The 26,729-nt window shown below is 43.6% G+C and overlaps 1 protein-coding gene across 4 annotated transcripts in view; it reads left to right on the top strand.

The window, feature by feature from the left end:
* FGGY (FGGY carbohydrate kinase domain containing) overlaps positions 1 to 26,729 on the top strand; it is a 501,197-nt gene that overhangs the window by 462,924 nt on the left and 11,544 nt on the right. The window contains exon 16 of one of the 4 annotated variants that reach the window (XR_008199109.1): positions 13,606 to 13,639. The exons of 2 other annotated variants lie outside the window; for them this stretch is intronic. Coding sequence is in view for 1 of the 2 variants with exons in the window: in XM_052636855.1 (XP_052492815.1) it covers positions 13,606 to 13,704 (99 nt within the window). In the remaining variant the exon portion in view is untranslated. Of the gene's footprint in view, positions 1 to 13,605; positions 13,742 to 26,729 lie in introns of those variants that run through there. One more of the 4 variants, XM_052636855.1, reaches the window with a different exon arrangement.

Genomic DNA, 26,729 nt, shown 5'->3' with positions numbered 1-26,729 from the left:
TCTTCCTTCCCAATCTGTATGCTTTTTGTTTCCTTTTCTTGTCTTATTGTACCATCTAAGACCAATACAATCTTGAATAAGAATGGTAAGAGAGGACTTCCTTGCCTTGTTCCCAGTTTTAAAAGAGAAAACATCCAGTTTTTTCTCATTAAGTATGATGTTACCTGTAGAGGTTTTGGTAGATGTTCTTTATCAAATTGGGTATGTTCCCATATTTTCCAAGTTTGCTGAGAGTTTTTAATCATGAATAGGTGTTAAAGTGTATCAAATGTCTTTTCTGCATCTATTAATATGATTATTATTCTTTAACCTGTTGAGGTGGTGAATTACACTGATTGAATTTTGAGTGTTGAACCAGTCTTGCATAACTGGAATAATTTCTATTTGGTTGTGGTGTATATTTCTTTTTATACATTATTTAATTTGACATGCTAATATATTGATAATATTAAAGATTTTACATCTGTATTCATGACATGTATTTGTTTTTGGATTTCCTTTCTTGAAATGTCTTACCTGATTTTTGGTAGTAGAGTAATGCTGGCCTCAGAATGAGTCAGAATGTCTTTCCTCTGTCCCTCTTTTTTTTTTGGAGGAGATAATGAAGAACTGGTATCATTAATTTTTAAGTATTTGGTAGGGTTCACTAGTAAAACCATCTGAGCCTGGTGTTTTGTGGGCTTTTTTGAAGTTTGAATCTTTCATTGAATAGTCTGTTTCATCTAAGTTATAAAATTTATGGGCATAGAGTTGCCCATAGATTCTTTTTTTATCTGACAATGTCCATGGGATCAGTAATCATGATCTCTCTTTAATATCTGATATTAGTATTTTGTGTCCTTTCTCTATCTTGGTTAACCTGGTTAAAGGTTCATCTATTTAATTGATCTTTTCAAAGAACCAGATTTTAGTTTCATTGATTTTCTCTATTGTTTTCCTGTGTTAAGTTTCATTGATTTCTGCCTTTTATTATTTTTTTCTTGCTTTTTTTCTTCTTTCTTTCTTTCTTTGATGTAGGCTTAAATTGTTTCTCTGTCTTAGGGCTTCCCCAGGAACTCCTCCATAAACAGAGCCTGCATCTTTCAGCTGTAATCCACTATTATTTTACTGGAGCACTTTTAGTGTGGTTTTAAGGGGTGGGAAAGGGAAAGCACTCTAGAATCTTTTGATTTAATCTTGAGCCTGTGTCCTTGGGTTGTGACCTTCACAAAGGTTTCCTACCTTTTTACCTCCCTTGTTAAGTGAGAAAGGGAGGTTAGAAGGGGCTAGGGTTCAGAAGATGTCCCTCCCCTGGATAGGATGAGGCTTTGGATAAGCCTTTTATCCTTGAAAGTAGACCTTTGTTATAAAGAACTCTCCGGCATACTTCACAGTGTTTCTTCTCTTTCACTCCTGCTGGAACCAGTGGGGGATCATTCTTGCTTCTTTACAGTGAGTACTTGGTAGGGTTCCCAGAGGTAAAATTCATGAATGTGTGGGGCTCCCCCTAAAACTACAGCCCCTGAAATTTCTCAGTCTCATGCTAATACACACTCAGCCCCCAGCACTTCATCAAAATTGTCACTTAAATGTTTCTACCAGTTTGTGACTCCAGTGGCTTCTACTGTAGGTAAGGAGCTCTGGCCTGCAACTCTTTGGAATTCTGCTGTCTCTCCAGAACTCAGGCTGGTGGTTTTCCCCGTAACCTCATTTCTCCAAACAGTCTGAGTGGAAGTGAAAGTTGCTCAGTCATGTCTGACTCTCTGTGATCCCACGGACTCTCCAAGGAATTCTCTAGGCCAGAATACTGGAATGGGTAGCCACTCCATTCTCCAGGGGATCTTCCCAGGGATTGAACCCAGGTCTCCCACATCACAGGCAGATTCTTTGCCAGCTGAGCCACAAGGAAAGCCCAAGAACACTGGAGTGGGTAGCCTATCGCTTTTACAGTGGATCTTCCTGACCCAGGAATTGAACCACGGTCTCCTGCATTGCAGGCAAAAACAATCTGAGCGCTGTCAGTAATTTTCCATTTGTTAGCTCTTTTCTTATTATAGGAATGGGAGTAATGACTTCTAACTTCTTTACACACTGGAGCTATAAAAGGAAGTCACTTTATATATTTCCTTAGTGTATTTTCTGATTCTCCTACAAGACCATAAATTTATGAAAGCAAGGGCTGTGTCTGTTTTATTCACTAGTATATTTTCAATAGCTGCAATAGTACCTGACTCAAAGTAGCTGCTTAATAAATATTTGTTAGATACATTGACTAATCAGTTGACATTCACTGGGCACATCAGTACACTAAAGCACTGTGCTTGGTATGGAGACACAGCAGTGAAAAAGTTCCCACGTGCCTACGGCCACTACAGTGGTAGTAGGGGGCATGGTAGACATTCTATAAATGGAAATAACAATAAACTATGAATCAGGAGATAGGCAGGTATTGAAGCATGGAAGACACCTACCTAAACTAGCCTAAGCAATATGGAGGTAAAACATTGCCAGAGGAGGAAACCACCACGTGAATTGAGTTGTAAAGAACAAGTCACTTCTAGCTCATATAAGGGAGGGTGATACTGGCAGAGGAACCAGCATGGACCTGTTAAAGTTCATGTACGACAACATGTAAGGTGATTTTCTCACCACAACGCATGTAACATTTAGTGTGCCACACAAAGCAGGCACCATTAATCCATTTCACAGATCAGAGAGTTTAAGTGACTTGACAGAGTGTCACCAATGCTGAGCCATGGAGCAAGTCTCTTTGAGTCCAGAGTCCATTTTCCTCCTGCTGCAAAGATGACTAACGCACGAGTCAGAGCCTGGCAGAGGAGCCAAACACGTAAACAGATCTTTCTAGTGCCAATTGCTCCCTTTGAATTTGCTTCATTGTCGTTTTTCTTTAAGACTGCAGCCCTCGAAGTAGTGAGCGGCAAATCAGGGCTGCTTTGCAAATGCCCACAAACCACTGGGGGGAGTTTTGTCAAAGAAGGCGGGAAAGAAAAATAAATGTGGGCTTCTGCTCTTTAAACCTCAGCCCAGTGAGGCGGACTTCCCGGAATACTTCAGGCCGCTTCAAAGGCCTATTGTGGGAAATCTCCAGATGTGCGTGGAAAACCTCACTGGGGAGCTTCCCAGTGAAGAGGCCTTTTAAGCTTGAACTGAGATGAAGGAAGTTGACGTGATGAGTCCTACCAGGTGGCCCGTTTTCTGAAGGCACCCAGATTCCACCATGACTTTGAGAAGGCGGGGGTGTTAGGGGGTGGGGATGTGCGGATTAGCCAGTTCAGATGCCTTTGACCAGCAGTACATCTTCTTTGATTGTGGAAAGTGCGGGTCGTTTTTTGCTAGAGTCAGGGATGGGGGCATTTACCAAATGATTTATCTACTTTAAATGGTTGGTGACAGCCTGGTCATTCCTCCAGCCCATCTTGGGAGGCTTGGGAGGGATTTCAGGATTGGAAAAAGTCGAGGCCCTGAGCAATTCATGCCAGTTCTCACAAGGAGGCCTCTTGGCGTTCTGAGAGCCAGCATCCTCGGGATTCTTGCTCGGAGACTGCCCTGAATCTCCACTTAACCCATTTACCCAGTGCCTCATCTGGCCTCAGTTCGACATCTTCTTGCTAGACACGGTGGAATCAGACAGACCCAGGTTTAAATCCTGGCTCTTGGGTTCACTTTGCCATCTTGGAGAGAGCAACTTCAATCTGACCAGCTCTCAGCTGCCTCACGGAGACAGCAATGGCACCCCACTCCACTACTCTTGCCTGGAAAATCCCATGGACGGAGGAGCCTGGTGGGCTGCAGTCCATGGGGGTCGCTAAGGGTCAGACATGACTGAGCGACTTCACTTTCACTTTTCACTTTCATGCACTGGAGAAGGAAATGGCAACCCACTCCAGTGTTCTTGCCTGGGGAATCCCAGGGACAGGGGAGCCTGGTGGGCTGCCATCTATGGGGTCGCACAGAGTCAGACACGACTGAAGCAACTTAGCAGCAGCAGCTGCAGCAGGTTCCTCATCTGTAAAATGAGGGGACCTAGTCTGCACCATTACCCGTGTGGAGGAGATGAATGACTGAGTTGATGCACTCATGGGACCCAGCATATAGCCTGGCACAGAGTGAAGACCCACTCTGCTTTTATCCTTTTCCTCTCCCCACCAGTCGTAAAGGAGGGCAGGGGCTGTCCCTTTTGGCCTTTGAATGTTTCTTCTGTAGCTCTTTAAATCCTCTCCCTGCCTAGTCCATATGGACTTAGCTAAGTATTTTGAGATCACAGTGTATTTAAGGGAAAGTCCTTTTGGCTACAGCTAAAATTAGGCCTCTCTTTTGCTCCTCTGTTTGCCGCCCCCCTTCCTCTTTTCACTAAGCAGAGGCACTGACACTGGAAACGCTTGAGAAAAGTTGGGAGAACAGCTGGGAGTTGTTCTAGACGCCGGCAGCTGCTCTCAGCACACAGGCACCGAAGAGGGTGCTCCTGATCCGAAGGGAGAAAGGGTGCCTGTGCTTGGCAAACCGCAGGGTCGGGGGTGGGGGTGGGGGTCCCGTTACTGTGTCCTCCACCTTGTGCTCAAAGAAAGAAAGAAGGGGTGGGCCGGGAGGCGGGGGCGGGAGGAGTGGCAGATCAGAGAGAACCGTGGAGATGCAGCGGAAGAGCTGAAGGGAAGGTGGTGCTTAAGTTCAGCGAGGTGGCTAGTTATTTAGCTGCCTAGTTCATGCAAACAGCTGCTTCTCCCTCTGGGACTGCAATAGTAGAATTCTCCCACTGATCTGGTGCTCCGGGCTGCTCTCCCCCTGGAAAGTACAGTCTCACTCGGAGATGGCCTCTGAGCGCCTAGTGGTGGCCCGCGCCTCCGCCCCTGTTGTTGCCGCAGCTCAGCCCACCGCCTTTCCATCATCTCCCTCTCCAGGCCTGCCTTCCCTGCAGCCACATCACCTGAGTTTTATCCAGGTGTCTGCCTTCGAGCTATGTAACCTGGCTTGGGCAAGCTACCTCACAGCTTTGTGCTTCATTTTCCTTATCTGAAAAATGGGGACACGAATGGTGATTGTCTCAGAAAGTTGATGTAAAGATTAAATGAATAAATAGTTATCAGGTGCTTAGTATAGTGACTGGCGTGTACCTGCTCAATATTGCTTTCTATCGTCCTCATCCCTGTTATCATTGTTATCATTTCGTTTATTCCCTTGGCTGTAATGCCGCCCCTCCCCCAACACACAGACTTTTTCTTGTGACCTAGGTCCTCCTGTTCCTTCCGTCATGAGTTTAAATGTCACTTCCTGAGAAAAGTATTTCCCAACACCCCCCAATCTAAACAAGTGTTCTTCACATGATATCCTGTAGCCCAGTACTTCCGTTCCACAAGTGTAATGAATTGGTATAGATATTTTTGAGGATATTTGTTTGCTATTTGTGTCTGGTAAGTCTATCAAGGGTGAGAACTATGCCGATTTTATTTGTTTTTTAATTTATTTATTTTAATTGGAGGCTAATTACTTTACAATATTGTAGTGGTTTTTGCCATACATTGACATGAATGAACCATGGGTATACATGTGTTCCCCGTCCTGAACCCCCCTCCCACCTCCCTCCCCATCCCATCCCTCTGGGTCATCCCAGTGTACCAGCCCTGAGCATCCTGCCTCATGCATCGAACCTGGGCTGGCGATCTGTTTCACATATGACAATATACACTTTTGAATGCTATTCTCTCAAGTCATCCCACCCCGCCTTATCCCACAGAGTCCAAAAGTCTGTTCTTTACATCTGTGTCTCTTTTGCTGTCTTGCATATAGGGTCATCATTACCATCTTTCTAAATTCCATATATATGCATTAGCATACTATAGTGGTGTTTTTCTTTCTGACTTACTTCACTCTGTATAATAGGCTCCAGTTTCATCCACCTCATTAGAACTGATTCAAATCTATGCCAATTTTGTTTACCAGTAACTGCCAGAGCCTAAAACAGGGATTGTCACATAGTAGGTGCTCAATAAATGTATATAAATGGAGGGAGGAAAGAAAGAAGGTGGGAGAAAGGGAGAAAGGGGAAAAGAAGAGAGGGGGGGGAAGCAGGACAAGGGAAAAGGAAGTGAAGATTATTGGGACAAAAAGAAAAATTGCTTCTAGAGCTCACTCTCCGTGAGATCTGATTCTCTCATACTTCTCAGGACATCGAGGGCTACAGGGGACATCTAGCCTCCTCTGCCCTCACTTCTCTTTCTTGTTTCCCACCCATCTAGGACTTGCTCTAGGCATCTCCATCATATTGCTATAACAAAGATACCTTCCAGCATATTGACGGTTTCACAAATCCCTTCTTATTAAACACAATGAAAAGGCAGACATTTGTCCTCTGAAGATACTATCTTAATTAAACTCTTGTAGGATCAAGACTCCAGGTAGTGAGCCGTGGAGATAAATAAGCAAGCTTTTGGTGTCACTTGGCCCCTGGGGACCTTACTTATAAAGGCCCTTCCTCCAACATCATAGAAATTTTCAAAGATATCATGGCAGAATTTGGGGGTCAGGAGACTTTTCATCTGACCTCAACTCTGCCTGACTCCATGTTAAATGCTGAGCCATTCCAATGGTTCCTGCCACTGGCCAGCTGTGACCCCAGAGTGTCTGTGCACCTGACCCCAGAGTGTTCGTTCCCTCCTGGCACAGTTCACACAGCCTCCCTCCTGGGTGTCCCAACACAAGGACTGACTTTGCTGTGACCCACCTGTCAGAGGAGACCTGGGAACTCTTCTCTTACAGGTAGACCACTCAGAAAGGCTGCCAGGAGCATCGTTTTATTTTTGGTGGAAAAAAAAAATATTTTTAAAGGATGAAAAAGAGGACATGATACAGCATGATATCTAGAACAATTTATAAAGGATTACAGTCTCATTTAGCAAACAGGCTTGAAATGGCCTGTGAGGATGCCAGCTCTACTGCTTTAGCAAAAAGTGTCTCAGTTTTAGTGAACTTATAAACCAACATGCTTCCGTTTTGGAGTAAAAACTACATCCCAGATCATAGGGTTGTCTGCAGAGGTGCATTTATCTAGCACCTGAGGAACATGCAGAAACAGAGTAGGTTTCTCTAAGGAACACACTGGGATTTTTTTTCTTAATATCTAGATTCTGATCAAAGATTCAGCAGTCCTAAAGATAATCCAAAATCTGTGTCTCAGTATAAGTAGTTTCAGGCCTTAGATCCAGTCACTAGTAGTTCTCAAACATCAGTCTCTAAAAGGATGTCTTCTCTTCCTGGAGAGGGTGATTCCATGAGGAGAAATGTTGGGGTTCAAAACTCAAAGCTACACTAAGACCCACACTCATCTCACCTGGCAAAGAACTTTCTAGGCTGCCATGGAGGTAAAAGGGGCCCAGTCCAGCAACACAGCTTCTTCCAACATCACTCACTTCACTTTACTCTGAAAAACTGAGTCTTTCATTCCCTAAGGAAGACTTCCTGGAGGAGGTGGGTGGCATTTTCTGCTCAGACAGTCATGTCTGATTCTTTGCGACCCCATGGACTGTAGCCCGCCAGGTTCTTCTGTCCCTGGGATTCTCCTGGCAAGAATACTGGAGTGGACTGCCATTTCCTTCTTCGGGGGATCTTCTGACCTAAGGACTGAACCCACATCTCTTACATCTGCTGCATTGGCAGGCAGATTCTTTACCACTGAGCCGCCTGGGAAGCCAGTGGCATTTTAGGTTGACCATTTATTCACCATCCATTCATTCAGTAGATATTTACTGGATGAGCATCACCAGCAAGCTAATCTCTGTGCTTCGGTATGACCTGTATACATAGGTCCTACCCCGCTGGAGTTGTTGGCCCAATGACAAAGTCGGAGAATAAAGAAATAATTGTACCTATAACCAATATATTCATTATGAGAACTTAAAGGGAGGTACAGGGTGTGATGGGAGTGTTTAAATGCAATTTGAGATCTGTAAACGTGCCTAGTGATTGCTACCTTCTAGGGCATTTGTCTTATGAGAATGGGAAGTGTGCCCTGGAGGGGAGATTTACCACCGACAAATTGCCAATGCCTGTGATAATAAAATCAGATGAACCTTTTAACCAGTCTTCTTATATTTTAATTCTCTACAGAGAGTGCAGCCCTCCCACCCACGCTGTCCACACTCAAGGTGAATAGCTCATACCACCCTGCTCTTTGATATACCTCTGAGTTAAATAGATAGATTCTATTACCTGGGTTTGAATTATGGATTTATCATTTACTATCTGGGTAATTTTGAGCAAGTTACTTAACCTCTGTTTACCTTTTTGCAATTTTAGTTTTTATTGGAATACAGTTGATTTACAATGTTGTGTTAGTTTTAGGTGTACAGTAACCTCTCTTCTCTCCCCTATAAAATAGAGTTAATAATTATAGCACCCATCTTACGGGGTCACTGTGAATATTGATGAAATAAGGCACGTACACTCTTAACATGGTGCAAAATGCATATGACCCCAAATAATGTTAGCCGTGGTTACTATAAGTGCTTAAGGAGTAGTGGTGATTCTTCTTTTCTTCTTTTCTACAAGGATGGAAGTAAGATCTGGCCCCTGAGCAGAAATCTGCTGGGGATGTGAGAGAGTAGGAGGCAGAAGGAAATTTCCTTCCAGTGTCTGATTTAAACGGGCCTCTCCATGTCCATGGGCTTCCCAGGTAACGCTAGTGGTAAAGAGCCTGCCTACCAGTGCAGGAGACTTAAGAGACACAAGTTCAATCCCTGGGTTGGGAAGATCCCCCACAGGAGGGCATGGCAACCCACTCCTGTATTCTTGCCAGGAAATCCCATAAATAGAGGAGCCTGGCGGGCTATGGGCCATAGGGTCGCAAAGAGCGACTTAGAACGCATGCTTCATGTCCATTCCAGCCTTGAAAAGCTCCCAAGTTCCCCATGGAATTCCCTATGCATGTCCTGTACACATTCACTCTGGGGTGGAGGCTCCCACCCCATGCACCCCCAGGTAAAGGCTCTGTGGTTCCAAGCAGCCACAGTTGCTTGCGCGAAGATGTCTGTGCATAAGTGCTCTAGTACTTTCCATGGCCTTGTGTCTTCTGTCCTGACACATTTTCCTGTCTTCCCATCTCCTCCTGACCACACTTAGGAAACCGGGAGATGCCTCTTTGGGAGGGTCTCAGCCACAGATACCGTGCTGAGTATCCAAAAGTTACACTTAAACTCCCAGGCTGTCCAGAGTTGCTGTTTAAAAAAAAAAGTGCCTGCACATGTCAGAAGTAGGTGCCAGATCTTGTAGCACTTACAAGAACAAATCCATTTCTTACTGAGAAATGGAGCTTGAAACCCACATGGCTGGCTGATGTAAGCTTTGGCCAGGTCTGTGAGGAACCTTAGCAACATTATTTCTGCTGATGTTCTTTTCTTATACCTGATGTCCTCTGAACAGGAAGAGGCAAGGCTGAGGCTTTGCTGCTCCATGGCCCTGAGTAGGCCCTTTCAGATCTAGAGAAGCAGGCTGTGTGCAGACAGCCCTCAATCCCAATCCTCACTCTGCCTCCAACTAACCAGGCAGATGCCTAAGCCCAGATATCTACGAGTTCTTGAGCTGCTTCTGACAACTTTTGTTCCCTAACACCTCCATCACCAAAGCCTCCCAGTTCAGTTCAGTTCAGTCGTTCAGTCGTGTCCGACTCTTTGTGACCCCATGAATCGCAGCACGCCAGGCCTCCCTGTCCATCACCAACTCCCGGAGTTCACTCAGACTCACGTCCATTGAGTCAGTGATGCCATCCAGACATCTCATCCTCTGTCGGCCCCTTCTCCTCCTGCCCTCAATCCCTCCCAGCATCAGAGTCTTTTCCAGTGAGTCAACTCTTCGCATGAGGTGGCCAAAGTGTTGGAGTTTCACCTTTAGCATCATTCCTTCCAAAGAAATCCCAGGGCTGATCTCCTTCAGAATGGACTGGTTGGATCTCCTTGCAGTCCAGGAGACTCTCAAGAGTCTTCTCCAACACCACAGTTCAAAAGCATCAATTCTTCGGCACTCGGCCTTTTTCACAGTCCAACTCTCACATCCATACATGACTACTGGAAAAACCATAGCCTTGACTAGACGGACCTTAGTCAGCAAAGTAATGTCTCTGCTTTTGAATATGCTATCTAGGTTGGTCATAACTTTTCTTCCAAGGAGTAAGCGTCTTTGAATTTCATGGCTGCAGTCACCATCTGCAGTGATTTTGGAGCCCAGAAAAATAAAGTTAGCCACTGTTTCCACTCTTTTCCCATCTATTTCCCATGAAGTGATGGGACCAGATGCCATGATCTTCGTTTTCTGAATGTTGAGCTTTAAGCAAACTTTTTCACTCTCCTCTTTCTCTTTCATCAAGAGGCCTTTTAGTTCCTCTTCACTTTCTGCCATAAGGGTGGTGTCATCTGCATATCTGAGGTTATTGATATTTCTCCCAGCAATCTTTATTCCAGCTTGTGTTTCTTCCAGCCCAGCGTTTCTCATGATGTACTCTGCATAGAAGTGAAATAAGCAAGGTGGCACTATACAGCCTTGACATACTCCTTTTCCTATTTGGAACCAGTTTGTTGTTCCATGTCCAGTTCTAACTGTTCCTTCCTGACCTGCATACAGATTTCTCAAGAGGCAGGTCAGGTGGTCTGGTATTCCCATCTCTTTCAGAATTTTCCACAGTTTATTGTGATCCACACAGTCAAAGGCTTTGGCCTAGTCAATAAAGCACCTCTTATATCTGTATGCATCTCTCTTGTCCAGTAGCACTACACTGATTTCCCCCCAGACCCCTGCACCTGGCCCGTGCCAGGTTGAACACAGCAGAGCAGCCCAGTGGTGCTTCTCTGGCTTCCCTGTGCCCAGGGAAAGGAGACTGCAAGCAAGGGCTGTGCGGGCACTGCCTGCCTCTCGGCTGTGTGTCATCCACCCTTGCCCTTGCTCTGTCTGCTCTGAACTTGCTGGCCTTCTCCTGCCTCAGATGTGTCATTTTCCTCTTCCTCCACATGGTCCTCTCCTCTGCTGGATGCATGCTTCCCCCGTCCTTCAGCCAGCTCATGCCAGCACATCTTTGAATGACAGCCAAGCCATTACATACAGGGTGCATACACACATACATACCATATCATGCATACATGCATGCCATGCCTCAGAGGCAGTGGACCAGTCCCGGGGGGAAGAGTGAGCCCTCATCTCTCTGATTCAGCCGCTCCCTGACAGAGAGAGGAAGGATATGAGGAGACAGCTGTCTGAACTAGCCATGTCATGTCGCTCCTCCTCACGCTCCTGAGCAGACTGTCCAAGGGGAGGCTGTGGACACGATCATTTCTTCTCACCTTGTCTCTAACCTGGCAGATCATTCCTTGATTACCTGGCAGAGATTAATTTGACTTCTGCAAGCAAACTTGCAAAGATTTCCTGCCCAAACTATCAAACATAACCTCACCTATCTCTCTAGCCACATCCAAAACATTCATTGAAAGAATTTTTTTTTTTCTTTTGGGCTACACTCCGGACTCACCTGATGGTTCAGTGGAAAAGAACCCACCTGCCAATGCAGGAGACATAGGTTCGATCCCTGGGCCAGGAAGATCCCTTGGAGAAGGAAATGGCAACCCACTCCAGTGTTCTTGTCTGAGAAGTCCCATGGACGGGGGAGCCTGGTGGGCTCTAGTCCATGGGGTCGCAAAAGAGTCAGACAGGACCTAGTGACTAAACAACAACAACAACTCCCAGCGCAGACTAGGCCGGAGTGGGAAGAGGAAGAAGAATGAGAAGGGAGTCGGGTGGGAGAGAACTGCCCAGACTGACTTGAGGACATTCATAAAAAGTGCTCCACTTGCCCTCCTCCTCCCCCCATACACATTCCTGGCCACACTGAGACTCTCTTCCACTCACCAGCCCTCTGGGTCAGGGCGTAGGCCACCTTCCTCCCTTTGCCTATGTCTTCTCCCCAATGTATCCCATCTAGTGCTCCATTCCCCCCAACCCCTCTTCAGTTCATGGGAAAGATCTTCAGCCCAGAATCCCAAGTTCTTGTCCTGGCTTTGACACCAGCTGATTCTGTGATCTTCTCTGAGTATCATCAGTTTCCTCCTTTGAAGCTTTTTCAGCAGCGTGGATTTCACCCCTGAAACCACTGTGCACAGAGGCAACCAACATTTGTGAACACTTGCTTTATACAAAACGCCAGGCTACGAGAACTGCCAGATGTTCAAGCTGGATTGAGAAAACGCAGAGGAACCAGAGATCAAATTGCCAGCATCCGCTGGATCGTAGAAAAAGCAAGAGAATTCCAGAAAAATATTACTTCTGCTTCATTGACAAACCAAAGCCTTTGACTGGGTGGAACACAAAAAAGCTGTGGAAAATTCTGAAAGAGATGGGAATACCAGACCACCTGACCTGCCTCCGAAGAAATCTGTATGCAAGTCAGGAAGCAACAGTTAGAACCAGACATGGAACAACAGACTGGTTCCAAATTGGGAAAGGAGTATGCCAAAGCTGTATATTGTCACCTTGCTTATTTAACTTATATGCAGAGTATATCATGTGAAATGCCAGGCTAGGTGAGCACAAGCTGCCAGGAGAAATATCAATCATCTGAGATATGCAGATGACAACACCCTTATGGTAGAAAGCGAAGAGGAACTAAAGAGCCTCTTGATGAAAGTAAAAGAGGAGACTGAAAAAAACTGGCTTAAAACTCAACATTGAGAAAACTAAGATCATGGCATACGGTCCCATCACTTCATGGCAAATAGATGGGGAAACAATGGAAACAGTGAGAGACTTTATTTTCTGGATCTCCAAAATCACTGCGGACAGTGACTGCAGCCATGAAATTAAAAGACGCTAGCCCCTTGGACCAAAAGCTATGACCAACCTAGACAGCATATTAAAACACAGAGACATTACTTTGCCAACAAAGGTCTGTCTAGTGAAAGTGATGGTTTTTCCAGTAGTCATATATGGATGTGAGAGCTGGACCATAAAGAAAGCTGAGCACCGAAGAATTGATGCTTTTGAATTGTGGTGTTGGAGAGACTCTTCAGAGTTCTTTGGCCTGCAAGGAGATCAAACCAGCCCATCCTAAAGGAGATCAGTCCTGGGTGTTCATTGGAAGGACTGATGCTGAAGCTGAAACTCCAATACTTTGGCCACCTGATGTGAAGAACTGACTCATTGCAAAAGAGCCTGATGCTGAGAAATACTGAAGGTAGGAGAAGGGGATGACAGAGGATGAGATGGTTGGATGGCATCACTGACTCAATGGACATGAGTTTGAGCAAGCTCCGGGAGTTGTTGATAGACAGAGAAGCCTGGTATGCTGAAGTCCATGGGGTTGCAAAGAGTCGGACACAGCTGAGCGACTGAACTGAACTAACTTTCTACTCACAGTCCCTATGAGGTAGATATTATTCCCATTTTACAGAGAAGAAAGATTAAGACTTAGGAATATTAAGAAAATTGCCCAGGTCCATAGGCTGGTGAAGATGGGTTTCAAACCTAGATCCGCTTTCACACGAAAGCTGAGTCCCAAGCGTACTGCAGGGAAAGAAATAACAGTGACTTTTTACAAAACAAGAAATAGAGCTCATCCTCTTTCATTCATGCATTATGCAGGAGAGGAAATGCCTTTCTTGGATTCCCCCTCAACATACCTCTTCCTGGGAGCTAAGAAGAGGGAAAACACACATTGGGACTTCACACGCTCATCTGTAAGAGTCACAGACCCAGTACCAGAGGAAGAGGAAGAAACAGAGGAGGGAACATTGGGTGCTGTGAGGCTCTTAGGTGTCAGAGCAAACCCAACCTGAGCCTTTGGATGCATGACAAACAAACTGAGGACCAGAATGGTTATAAAACTTGTTTGAGTTCACGCCAGTTAGAGATGGAGAGCAGAGACTAGACCCCAGGCCTCCTGACTCCACAGAATTGCCAGTGTCAAATAGGCCTCCTCCAATCAAAAAGAAGAACTTTCAAGAACACTGACTTTGTCCCTGTCTAAAAGCCATGCCGAGCTGTATGTATTGGGTAAGTAAGCCAAGGGTATTGGGCATTGCAAACATGTTCTCAGAGAGACTTCCAGCTGAACACACAAAGAAGGGAGTCTCCAAGGAACAGGGTAAGGATTGTCTGAAGGGATCTGTGCTGGTGAGATTACAAAAATCATAATATATGAATAAATGAACATATGGAAGAAATCAAGCAAAGCCCTTTCCTTCTTCCCATATGTAAACTCAGTCTTCGCCCCAAATCATTAAGCAAACACAGATGCAGCCAAACCAGGCACCAGATGGCAAATGAGAATTGGAAGAAAAGGTAAAGAAAGCTTTCGGTGTTTATTCAAAGATGGGGGAAAGCCGTGATCCGAAATGCCATGGTTTCTACGGAATGGTCACCTGAGGTCACCAAGACCCCAAAGTGACCAAAACCAAACAAAACAAAACTAGAGTAATCTTGATTGGAAAGTTGTAGGCAAACCACCACTATCTTCTGTCGATGGAATACAGCATCAGAAGAAAGTGATAATTGTGAGAAATGAAAGAAAGAGTTAAATAACAAAGGGACCAGAGACGGACAGGAAGGTGTGAAAAATGGACTTTAGCTGAGTTCTTGCATGAGGCAGGAGCTTTGCACCCTTGGTCTCCTTTAATCTTTACAACCACCCATTTAGGTAATGGCCAAATTTTATAAAGAAGGAGATTTTGTAAATGGACCAAGAGAGATTAAGTTCCAAGGTCACATCACAGGAATTTCAATCTAGCTATTTCCAGTGCTTTCTGTGTACCTCTCCCAATTAGAGAGAATTTGCAATTAGAGAATTCTCATTTCTCATCTTTTACCCTGTTGTCAGACCATGTAATATTTGACACAGAAATACGGCCCTTGAAAGGTTCCATTTACCCTATAATCACCAAGCGTTTGTCACAGGCCACACCCCTGGGAATATGCATGGGTTATAGTTGTGTACCAGACACACAGGGGGAATCATATGGCACTCTCTCGCCCCCTCTGCCCACCCCACTGGGTGTAAGGAAGAAGGGATCCTAGTCGGGTACTGCGTAGAGGGGAGACCAGAGCAGATGCAGACTGGAGGAAAGAGCCTGCCTGAGAGCGTAACACCACTTCTGTTTCATCACAGACCCCCTTGCACATTCCTTACCCGCCTCTTAGCTTGTCCCTTGGGAGTGAGCATCCATAACAACAAACCAAAGGGCATCTTAGTTTTCCAGTGTGTGTGAGTTCATATATACAGGATAGGAAAATTCCAATAATATTTTCATTTCAATGAAGAGCTTAAATGAACATGAAAGTGTACCCCCTCTCCCCAAATCAATCAGATCACTCCTTAGCTTGCAGGTGGACCAGCAGTGCAGAAACTGCCTGTGCACTCGGCAGACCTGTCTCCTGACTCCTCCACTAACTAAGCGTCCTTCTTAGGCAGGCCACTCTTTACCTCTAGTACCTAGTCTCTGAAACAGAATTCACGTGTGCTTTGAAAGGCTGTTGTGGGACTTTCTTTCTTTTCCTCTTACCCCTCTTCTCTCCTTCCAGCTGGCCAATCTCCTTATGGCTATTTACTTTTTTCACTTTCCCATTTTGTTCTTCTTTTACCAAATCCGAATCCAGCTTTCGACGTTATGCCTGCCTGAAGGCCACTGAACACTATAGGGAAACACTATACAGCAATAGGGGGCTTCCCTGGTGGCTCAGCGGTAAAGAATCCGCCTGCAGTGAAGGAGCTGCAGGAGACCTGGGTTCGATCCCTGGGTTGGGAAGATCCCCTGGAGGAGGGCATGACAACCCACTCCAGTATTCTTGCCTGGAGAATCCCATGGACAGAAAATCCTGTCCGTAGGACAGGCTTAGTCCGTAGTCACAAAGAGCTGGACACGACTGAAGCGGCTTAGCACTCACGCGTGCACACATACAACAATGAGGCCGACTTCTAACTTTATGTATGAATGATCCCTGGACAGCCCCCCTCACCCTCTAGTTTCCAGCTGGATTTGGCCACTGGGCACCAGAGGAAGCCTGGAGGGTGGATGGAGCTATTTGTTTCCCCAGCTCCCTCCTTGCTGAATTGCCACGGTTTAGCTGATCCATCTACCATGTGTCTATACCATAGACCACCATTCCACAGTTTCAGCATGTGGCCCTCGCCCTCTTCCCATCTTCTCTCCAGGTGATGGAAATCACTCCCTCCCCTTGCTGCTTCAGGCCAGGAGGTGGTAATGGTTCTCCACTGTTGCTAGTCTTTTCCTAAACCTTCTTTAAAACAAACCCTTTGTTAAGCTTTACTTCAGTTACCCAATGTGGGTGTCCATCTACTTCCTCATAGAAACCAGACTAATACATCAGATAAGTCTCTAATTTTCTGCAACATGATATCAAATCTTCTCCATTCCCAGCCCTATCTTTCCTCTCACATTCAGGCATATGACCTATTTATTTTCAACCCCCAACTACCTCAAAAAGGAAATAAAGCCATTGGAAAGACACCTACTGTCAAACCTGTGTTTCTCATATCCAGTGATGTGCTGAAGCTGACTCTTGCCTGCTCCCAGGAGGCAACTGTGGGCATCTCTGCCTAGCTTCACTTTCAGTGACATCACATTTAGTTCAGTTCAGTCACTCAGTTGTGTCTGACTCTTTGTGATCCCATGGACTGCAGCATGCCAGTCTTCCCTGTCCATCACCAACTCCCAGAGCTTACTCAAATCATGTCCATACAGTCGGTGATGCCATCCAACCATCTCATCTTCTGTCATCCCCTTCTCCTCCTGCCTTGAGTCTTTCTCAGCATCAGAGTCTTTTCCAATGAGTCAGCTCTTCACATCAGGTGGCCAAAGTATTGGAGCTTCAGCTTCAGCATCAGTCCTTCCAATGAATATTCAGGACTGATTTACTTTAGGGTTGACTGGTTAAATCTCCTTGCAGTCCAAGACACTCTCAAGAGTCTTCTCCAACACCACAGTTCAAAAGCATCAATTCTTCAGCACTCAGCTTTCTTTATAGTCCAACTCTCACATCCATACATGACCACTGGAAAAACCATAGCTTTGACTAGATGGACCTTTGTTGGCAAAGTAATATCTCTGCTTTTTAATATGCTGTCTAGGTTGGTCATAGCTTTTCTTCCAAGGAGCAAGTGTCTTTTAATTCCACGGCTGCAGTCACCATCTGCAGTGATTTTGGAGCCCCCCAAAATAAAGTCTCTCACTGTTTCCATTGTTTTCCCATGAAATCAGCCATAGTGGAAGTCTTTACACCCCAGTGCTATGAATCAGAGCCTTTTATATATATATATATAGAACCAGTTGTTGAGCATTTATCAGCATGCCACTGCTTACATCCAGATGCAGCCTTTTGCTCCTTTACATTTGGTAGAGTGGAAGAGACACCCCACCTGTCATCAGAGGCTCCTCCACCTCCCACTACCTTTGATAATCCATTGGTGTCTTCCTCTGGCATATTTAGCCTCTCCTTCCATACAAACTCCCCATCAATAATATTTAAAGCTGCTCTAAACTTGTGCTATTCCACACTGTAGCCACTCATCAGACATAGTTACTGAGCACTTGAAATGTGGCCAGAACAAACTGAAATGTGTAGAAGACATACCAGATTTTGAAGATTTAGTATGAATACAAGAACATAGACTGCTTCATTAATAATTTTTATCTTGTTGAAAAGATATTTGGGATATAATAGGGTAAATAAAAGACATTAAAATAAAGTTCAGCAATTTCTTTTCAGTTTTTAAAATGGCTTCTAGGAAATTTAAAATTACTTACAGAATTCACATTATTTCTATTGGACAGTGCTACCACAAACTCTCATCTTAAAAATAAAATCTCTTCTTCTCCCTATCAGCCCCTCCAGTTACTGCCTCTCACAGTCAAAAATGCTTTAAAAAGTGGCCAGAGTCATTGTCGTGATTTTCTTTATTTTGCATCACTCTATTTGTTTATTTTTGGTAGTTCCGGGTCTTCCTTGCTGTGCGGGCTTTTCTCTAGTTCTGGTGAGTGGGGGCTACTCTCTAGCTGTTGTGCACCAGCTTCCCACTGGGGTGGCTTCTCTTGTTGCTGAGTGTAGGCTCTAGGCATGTGGGCTTCAGAAGTTGTGGTGTGTGGGCTCTAGAGCACAGGCTCAGTAGTTTTGACACAGGGGTTTAGTTGCTCTGTGGCATGTGGGATCTTCCCAGATCAGGGATCGAACCCATGTCTCCTGCATTGGCAGGAGAATTCCTTACCACTCAGCCACCAGGGAAGCCCTGTCATGATTTTATTACACACCACCTCCCTCCTCAACCAAACATGATCTGCCTTCCTCTTCCACAAATCGACCAGAATCACGATAGTTTAGGTCACTAATGCTAACCTAGGTCATTGCACACCACAAAGGACTGTCCGGGCCTTACCCTGCTTTACCCTGAGCAGCATTTTGCAATGTGGCGTACAAGCTTCATTGAAACACTTTTCTTTTTATTTTTTTAAGCTTGATTAAAGTATAGTTGAGTTACAATATTGTGTTAATTTCTATTGGACAGCAAAGTAATTCCATTATTCATATATAAATATATATATATATATATATATATATGCATTCATTTTTGCATTCTTTTCCATTATGGTTTATCACAGGATACTGAATATAGTTCGCTGTGCTATACAGTAGGACCTTGTTACCCGCAAACTCCCAATCCATTCCCCCCCACTCACTGTCCCTCCCCTTGGCGAACACAAGTCTGTCCTCTCTGGCTGTGAGTCTGTTTCTGTTTCATAGATAAGTTCATTTGGAAACACTTTCCGATTGACAGCATACTTGCTTGATCTTCCTCCTACTGAGATGCTCTTAATGCTGTTTTCCAGATTCCTTGTCAGCTCCCGTCTCTCCTCTCTACCTATAACATCTTGTCCCTCTCAGCCGCTTCTAAGGATTCACTTTCTATTGATATGCAGGCAGCTCTACATCTACGCTTAAAGGTCTCACAGGCGTCTCAGTTTAAACAGGTTCAAACCTGAACTCAGCATCTCCACCTTTGCCTGCAGAACTGGCGCTAGCTTAGGACGTGGCACGATCGGTAATGGTACCACATCTATTTAATCACTTCTGCCAGGACCTCAAGGACATTCGGAGCCCACCCTCTTCTTCTTCCTCCACTTTGGTCTCTCCTGGTCTCTTTCTAAACTACTCATTGTGTCTCTTTAATTCTCCACTTTGCTTTCATTGTACAGCCTCATCCTAGTCCAAGCCACCGTCAGCTCTCACCTGGACCTCTCAAGAGCCTCTTGAATGGGTTCCCTACCACCACTTCTACCACTCTAATCCATTCTCTACACATCTGCCAAAGTGATCTTTTACAAACTTAAATAGGATGCCTTAGCTTAAAAATCTTCAGTGTCTTCCCCTTGACTTTGGCATAATGTTGGAAACCTTTAACATGATTTTAAAAGGCCACCCCAAAACGTATTCCTGCCTTCATTTGTAGCTTTGTCTGTTTTCACTCTCCCTGCATTCTGTCTACAAACCACCTTGGACTTCTTTTAGTTCTTCGAATGTGCCATATTATCTTGACTTGGGACCTGCAAATATGCCTTTTCTTCAGCCTGGGACCCTCTTCATCAATTTTCTTTAACTGTTTGCCCATGTCCTTGTGAACCTTCAGATAGTTCGCTAAGCCCCCAAACTAGTTTGGTGTCCATCTGGCGCTCTCACATAGCTCCTGTGTTTTTCTAATAGACTGTAAACTCCATGAGGTCAAGGATCAGAGCCATCTGATTCACTTATGTATCCACAGTGCCTAGTACAATGTCTGGCACACAGTGGATCCTCAATAACTATTTGTTGAAAAGTAAAACATTATCTGGCTCAGACTTCTCGTTTTGGAGATGAGGAAACTAGTATCCAAAGAAAGGAAGCAGTTCATTCAAAATTACCAAGCCCAGACTGAGATTCATACAGGACCAGAGCTTCCTGATTTCCAGGTCAGTCTTCTTTCCAGTACATCATGTGTTTGTCAATAATTTAGCAAACAGAGGGAAGTAGACTGAATTCCCTATGTTTTGAGAAAGCCAGTGCAAGCTCATGTTCATAAACACAGCTGACATAGTTGTTGTTTTCTTTGTTTTATGTAAAAGGCCTGGAAGTCCAACCCAAAAATAAACTCCGTATTTCTAAACCTACAAGCTCCTACAACTTTTATTGCCTAGAGGCCCCATTCTGCTCATTGTCCTTCTTCCTTCCCCGCATTAACCAGAGGCATCAGTTGGCATTCAGGGTTGAGCAATGCCTTCATTCCATGCTCTTTATCAATCCCCTGCCCAGGCAGCATGTCACATGTAGCAGAAGATTAGGAAGTGCTGTCTTTAAATAGTAGTGCTCAAGAAAACAATATAAGATCCTGTATAGTGCTGGGATGGAGATAGTGGAGATTTTTATAAAAATAACAAATTTTTTAGCTCTCACTTGTGCCAGGCACTAAATTAGATGGTTTGCATGTATTTTCTCTTGTCTTACTAACTCTATGAGTGATTATACCTATCGTTTCTACTTTACAGATGAGTAAACTGAGGCATAAAGAGGTCATTAAATTTCCTAAGCCATTCAGTTAAAAGAGCCAAGGCTCTGATCTAGGCAGTCCAGAGCCCATGCTCTTAACTGTGTGATATCTGAAAGTGATGAACAGGCTGACCTGACAGCAAATATCAGAAAGTACAGCTGAGGGAGATCCCAAAGTTGAATTATACAGATATCCCGTCCCTGATTCACTCATTCATTGATCTATGTACTCATTCGTTCTTTCACTCTCTCAACATTACTTATCGAAAAGTCACATTATATCAATGGTTGAGGATACTGGTAAAATTAATGGCCTCTCTCGTCTGAGCTCTCACTGTCTAGTGTAAGAAACGTATAAGTAAACAGACATTTATCCTACTGCGTGCCAAGTGCTAAGATAGAGGGGGCTTTGGGAGCACAAAAAAAGCTCATAAACCAACTTAAAAGGACACATATGATTTATCCGGGACCTGCCTGCTGTGCTTTTTTATTCTGTGTACCTCAGCTCTCTCCTTCCTTCCCAGTTTCCCTCCAGGCTTTCTCATGCTTTTGATGCTTTGCCAACGTCTTCGGCCTCCTCTACTCCTGGTTTCAGATGCATTCTCTCTGCTTGTCTTTGTCCTCCTAATGTAGGTTTGAAATGCATTTTAGCATATCCAGAAGCACATCTGTACCATAAAGCAGTCTAACACCAACCCTAAAGGCTAGACCAGGATGTGCATGCCCCACTTCTATATGACTCTGATCTAGGAGAGTTGGAAACCTAAAACATGGAGCTTTAAGGAGTGTGGAGGACAAGATAGATGGAAAAATACCTGTGTCTTAGAAAATTCGGTTATTTACCAACCTAAACACAGAGAAATTGACTAGTGACTACCCAACATCCCTTGCAGCTCAGTCATCATGTCTTGCATGCCCTACACCACTTTTTCATGATCTTATAGGATATTGGCCTCTGTGCAATGGGGGAATTTTTGGTTTTACAACAGAGTATAATAAAATAAATACATCAGATTTGGAACATTAAAAATATTAATGCCATCACATTTTTATTTTCTGCTATCAATTATGGTGCCTGATCTATTGACCAAAAAAAATCTTCACAATACAAAATTAGCTTTGAAACAGGAAGTGTAAATTTCCAAGGTGTTTGGACCCTGAGAACTTTCAGGATCCTGTATTTTCTCAAGTTGCAATCTCCCATCAGCCTACTCCTTCCTAAACTTTGTTTTTCTCCTACAGTCTTAAATGAAGCATATTCTAGCTAAGGAATGTCTGTGGATTAGATGTATCAATTGAATTTGACAAATAAAAGAGAATTAGTGGTGACTCTTATTGATCAGTGTTTGATTTAATGGACAGGGACTCACCCCTATATATGGAAGAAATAAGTCAGAAGAGGTATATAGACTGAAAAAAAGGGACTGAGATTCTGGCAATAACTGTCAGGTGGAGGAAGACATTTGATAGTAATGAAGATTAAATTATTGGGCAACTGAAGTCAGAAAGTGGCAATTATAATATTGAAAACACTTTGAAACCATAAGACTAAAACATTGGATGGGTCTTGTAGACAGACGCTGAAGTACATGATGATGACAAACCCCTGGATGGATAGATAGGGAGATGATATCTAAGCCTTAGGCTCATTTGACATCAGCAAGAGGCTAATGATGACAGCACGGAGATGCAGAGGAACTAAATATGATTGTATCTCTATCGTTAGATGGCATAAAACTCAGAGAAGAGGTTTTGCTTGCAGATGGAGAAGTCATCCAGAAATGATGATAAGGAGCCATGAGACTGTTGACATCCACCACCTTCTCTAATCCACCCACCCCACCAACCTGAAACATATATCCAAGTATGAGTAATACATGTTAACTCTTACTTTTAATAAAGCTTCTGGGAAAATAAGGTTTGTTTCAGTTGATGAGTAAATAGTAGTAGTAATAATAACAATCACTATGCTTTTAATCATTTATTTCATAACAATATACCTATAAAATAGGTATTAAGATTCCCATCTTTAAAACTGAGACTCAAGAGTGTTAAATGGCAGAGCTAGGGTTTGAATTATGGTCTCTTTTATCACCAAAGCCTTTGTTCCGCAGTGAATGGTTAAGAACGCTGCTGCTGCTAAGTCGCTTCAGTCGTGTCCGACTCTGTGCGACCCCATAGACGGCAGCCCACCAGGCTCCCCCATCCCTGGGATTCTCTAGGCAAGAACACTGGAGTGGGTTGCCATTTCCTTCTCCAATGCATGAAAGTGAAAAGTCAAAGTGAAGTCTCTCAGTCGTGTCCAACTCTTAGCAACCCCATGGACTGCAGCCTACCAGACTCCTCTGTCCATGGGATTTTCCAGGCAAGAGTACTGCAGTGGGGTGCCATTGCCTTCTCCAGAATGGTTAAGAATAGAATCCCAAAACTGTCTGTCTCCTTATCTTTCAGTTGGGGATGTGAAGTAGGTAAAGTGTTTAATGGGGCTTCCCAAGTGGCGCAATGGTAGAGAATCTGCCTTCAATGCGGGAGACACAAGAGACATGAGTTCAATCCTTGGGTCATGAAGATCCCTTGGAGAGAGTAGGAAATGACAACTGGCTCCAGTATTCTTGCCTGGAAAATTCCATAGGAGCCTGGCAAGCTACAGTCAGTGGAATCACAAAGAATCATACACAACGTAGTGACTCAACAACAGCAACAAAAAAGTGTTTAATAGAGTATTGGGCCATTAGCTGCCATTATTATTTTTGTTGTTGAGTTATTGTTATTAGTATTATTTCTGTTACAGCTTAACTGCAGTACTCAGCCAGAAATATCAGCAGGACCATTTCTTTTTCAGTCAATAAAAGATTATTAAATGGGTGATAGCTTGCAGTTTTGAAGTCTATAATTTGATGCTTTTAGCAAGAAGCTTGATACTTTGCCTTTGAGAAAACTCATAAGAGCCAAGTAAGTAGGATGAATAGTCACTCAGCTATTCATTTTAGGGCCCAACCCCTTTGCAACCAGGCCCTGTATTAGGACCGCATCTCAAAAGATCACAGTGGTAGGTATCCTTACCTATTATGGGAACTCTCCCCTCTACCATGATTGCATGGTTGACTTGGAATGAGGCTGTACCTTGTTGGGAAAGCATGGTAGGTATATTCCCTCTTAGAGTGAACCTAGTTAAAAAAAAAAACAAAACCCTAATAAAATGTACCACTGAGAGTAACTGGTTCATTTGTCAACTGAGAGTTAATTAAAAAAAGACATGTACATGGAACCAACAGATTGCAAAGCTGGCAAAGATTTTAAAAATAATCTAATCCAATCCCTTTATTTTGCTGATAAGGAAAGTGAGTCCCAGGGAGGGCTAGAGCCTTACTCAGGGTCATACAGCTGGCAATAATTTTGTTTGTGTCAGAAATTAATATGAACAGTCTTTCCATACATCAACGAATCTTCCTGCCTTTGTGAGCACAATATCATAACTATAATTGAATTTGTCTTTGATGATGGAGAAAGCAAGCTTTTAGGGTTTTACAGGGCTTTAAAGTCATCAGAGCAAGATAAATTGTCTTAAACTAATGTTGGAGATGTATTAACTGTGAGCTTGTCAAGGAATAGGCCTGGTCTTATTCATGAGTGAAAGCAAGTTTCAAATCCCAGCTAATCCATCTACGAGCTTAGGAAAGTCACTTAACCGCTCTGAGCCTCTGTTTCCTCATTATAAATTTAGATAATAAGTCCTTCATTACAGAATGTTTGTGAGCATCAAATGAGGCAAGATATAGATATACAGTGCCTCACCAGAACAGACACTTAATTAGTGTATACTTTCAAATAACCTTCAGCGAACATCCTCCTAAAAGCTAAGGATACATCAGTGAATAAGAAAGCCACAGACCTGATTTCATAGAGCTTAGGTTCACAAGGAAGGAGTAGATGTGAAAGCCAAGGAAGAAATATACAGTAAGCAAGGATGCAGATAAATTGACAATATAATTTCACATACAGGTAGGTAGATTGATACCAAGTATTTAAAATTATAAATGAGGTGTGAGTCTTTATGTCATGATTAGTGATGAAGACTTACTTTCCTTTCTCTCATCCTTTTTTGCTTCTCAATTGTTGTCACAGAGGTTACACAGAATACCAGGTGCAGGTCAAAAGATGAGTGTGTCAAAATGAAAAACAAACAGAAGAACAACGAGCCATTTCTTAACACTTGCTGGAGGAAAATCACATTGCTGTACTTTGTTTTTCTATGGAGGGGTCATGTGCCTCAGCCCACACATTAGCATGTGAACTTGTTGTTCCAGTAAAATGAGTCAGAGTTCCTCAAGAAGGCAGATTCATGTATTTCAGAGCTGTGTGTCAGCATCTTTGAAAAAAGGTACAGTGTTCTGTATTGGTGTGTCTCACAAACGCACACACATCGATCACACGGCTAATCAGCAGAAGTGAGATTTGAACTCAAGCCCAGGGGACTCAGGGTTTCCCTGGTGGCTGCCTTGAAGAGGGAAATGGCAACCCACTCCAGTATTCTTGCCTGGTAAATCCCATGGACAGAGGAGCCTGGCAGGCTACAATCCACGGAGTCACAAGAGTTGAACACAACTTATTAAACCACCACCACCAGGGGACTCAAGCGCAAGGTTTTTGCATTGCAAGGAGGACAGGAGGGTCATGGCTGAGTGTAGGGCTAAGCAAAAGCCTGGAGTCAGAGGTGGGTCTGAATTCTAGCTTTACTGCATATTCACTTTCTTACCTTAGGCAAATTCCTCATACTCTCTCCGTTCACTTCTTGGTCCATAAAGTGAAGATAGATGATGATATCTGTGTCATAGTCATTTTGAGAATTTAAAGAGTCATGTACATAAAGTGATTAGTACAATGCACAGCACAAAGTAGCACCTGCAATATCTTGGCTGAACTGGTAACCTAGCAACAACCATGGGAGTTGACTGCTGGGCCAATGGATACCTTGCTTTTTGGCTCATAAACTCCCATCAGTTTAAAAAAAAATTGAACTTACATCCTAAATACATGGAAACTTATTTATGAAAAAGCATATATGTATTCTACTGTGCTTGTAGATTATTTACACATAAAACAACTGAAATAGAGCTGAAATAAAATACTATTTCATAATAATAGCATCATACTAACATTATGCAATAACTGAAGTTACACTGTCTATGGCCAGATGAGTTTTTAATGATTTTTAAATGATTATTGATGATTTCTAAATGATTTTGTATGTGTCTCTATATATATCAAACAGTATTCTTTTTCTTTTTTAATTAAAGTATAGTTGATTTATGATATTATGTTAATTTCAAGTATACAGCATAGTGATTCAGTATTTTTACCGATTATACTCCATGAAGTTATTACAAGATAAAGACTATGATTCCCTGTGCTGTACAATAGTACAGTATATGCTTATTGCTTATCTGTTTTATGCATGATTTATTTCTCTCAACCTCCTACCCCCATCTTACCCATCCTTCCACCCTTGTCCCGATTGGTAAACACTGGTTTGTCCTCTACTGTTTTACATATGAATTTATTTATATTATTTTTTTAGATTCCACATATAAATGACGTCATACAGTATTTATCTTTGTCTATCTGACTTATTAGCTTTCCAGGTGACTCAGTGGTAAAGAATCCACCTGCCAAGCAGGAGATGTGGGAGACACAGGTTCAATCCCTGGGTCAAGAAGACCCCTGGAGGAGGAAATGGCAACCCCCTCCAGTATTCTTGCCTGGGAAATCCCATGGATGGAGGAGCCTGGCTGGCTATACAGTCCATGGGGTCACAAAGAGTCAGACATGACTTAGCAACTGCACACGCACACTTGCACCTAAACCTACTGACCTAGAACATGTAAGTGATGACGTGTGGCAAACCCCTGGAGGCCGGGGCCACAGCACGGAGTGCCCTGCTGTCCTCTGTGGCGGGGCAGCACTCTTGTCCTCCCTTTAGGAGGCCTCCCTCATCTTACTCATTCATGACTGATGTGTGCCCCAGCTTTTAGAACTGGTAACAATCTGCATGTTAAAGCTGAATTGATTTCCTCAGACTAAAAATCATATAAGTAGCACTCCCAATATTTTCTTCTGAAATCTTAGGAGACTGTCTCCAGCACTTCCTGGAGCACATGTATGCTATTTTAGAAACACCA

The sequence above is a fragment of the Budorcas taxicolor genome, chromosome 3, assembly GCF_023091745.1.
Source record: "Budorcas taxicolor isolate Tak-1 chromosome 3, Takin1.1, whole genome shotgun sequence".
NCBI classification, from domain to species: domain Eukaryota; kingdom Metazoa; phylum Chordata; class Mammalia; order Artiodactyla; family Bovidae; genus Budorcas; species Budorcas taxicolor.
Note: the sequence above shows the minus strand (reverse complement) of the source record. Positions and strands in the feature narration are given on the sequence as shown.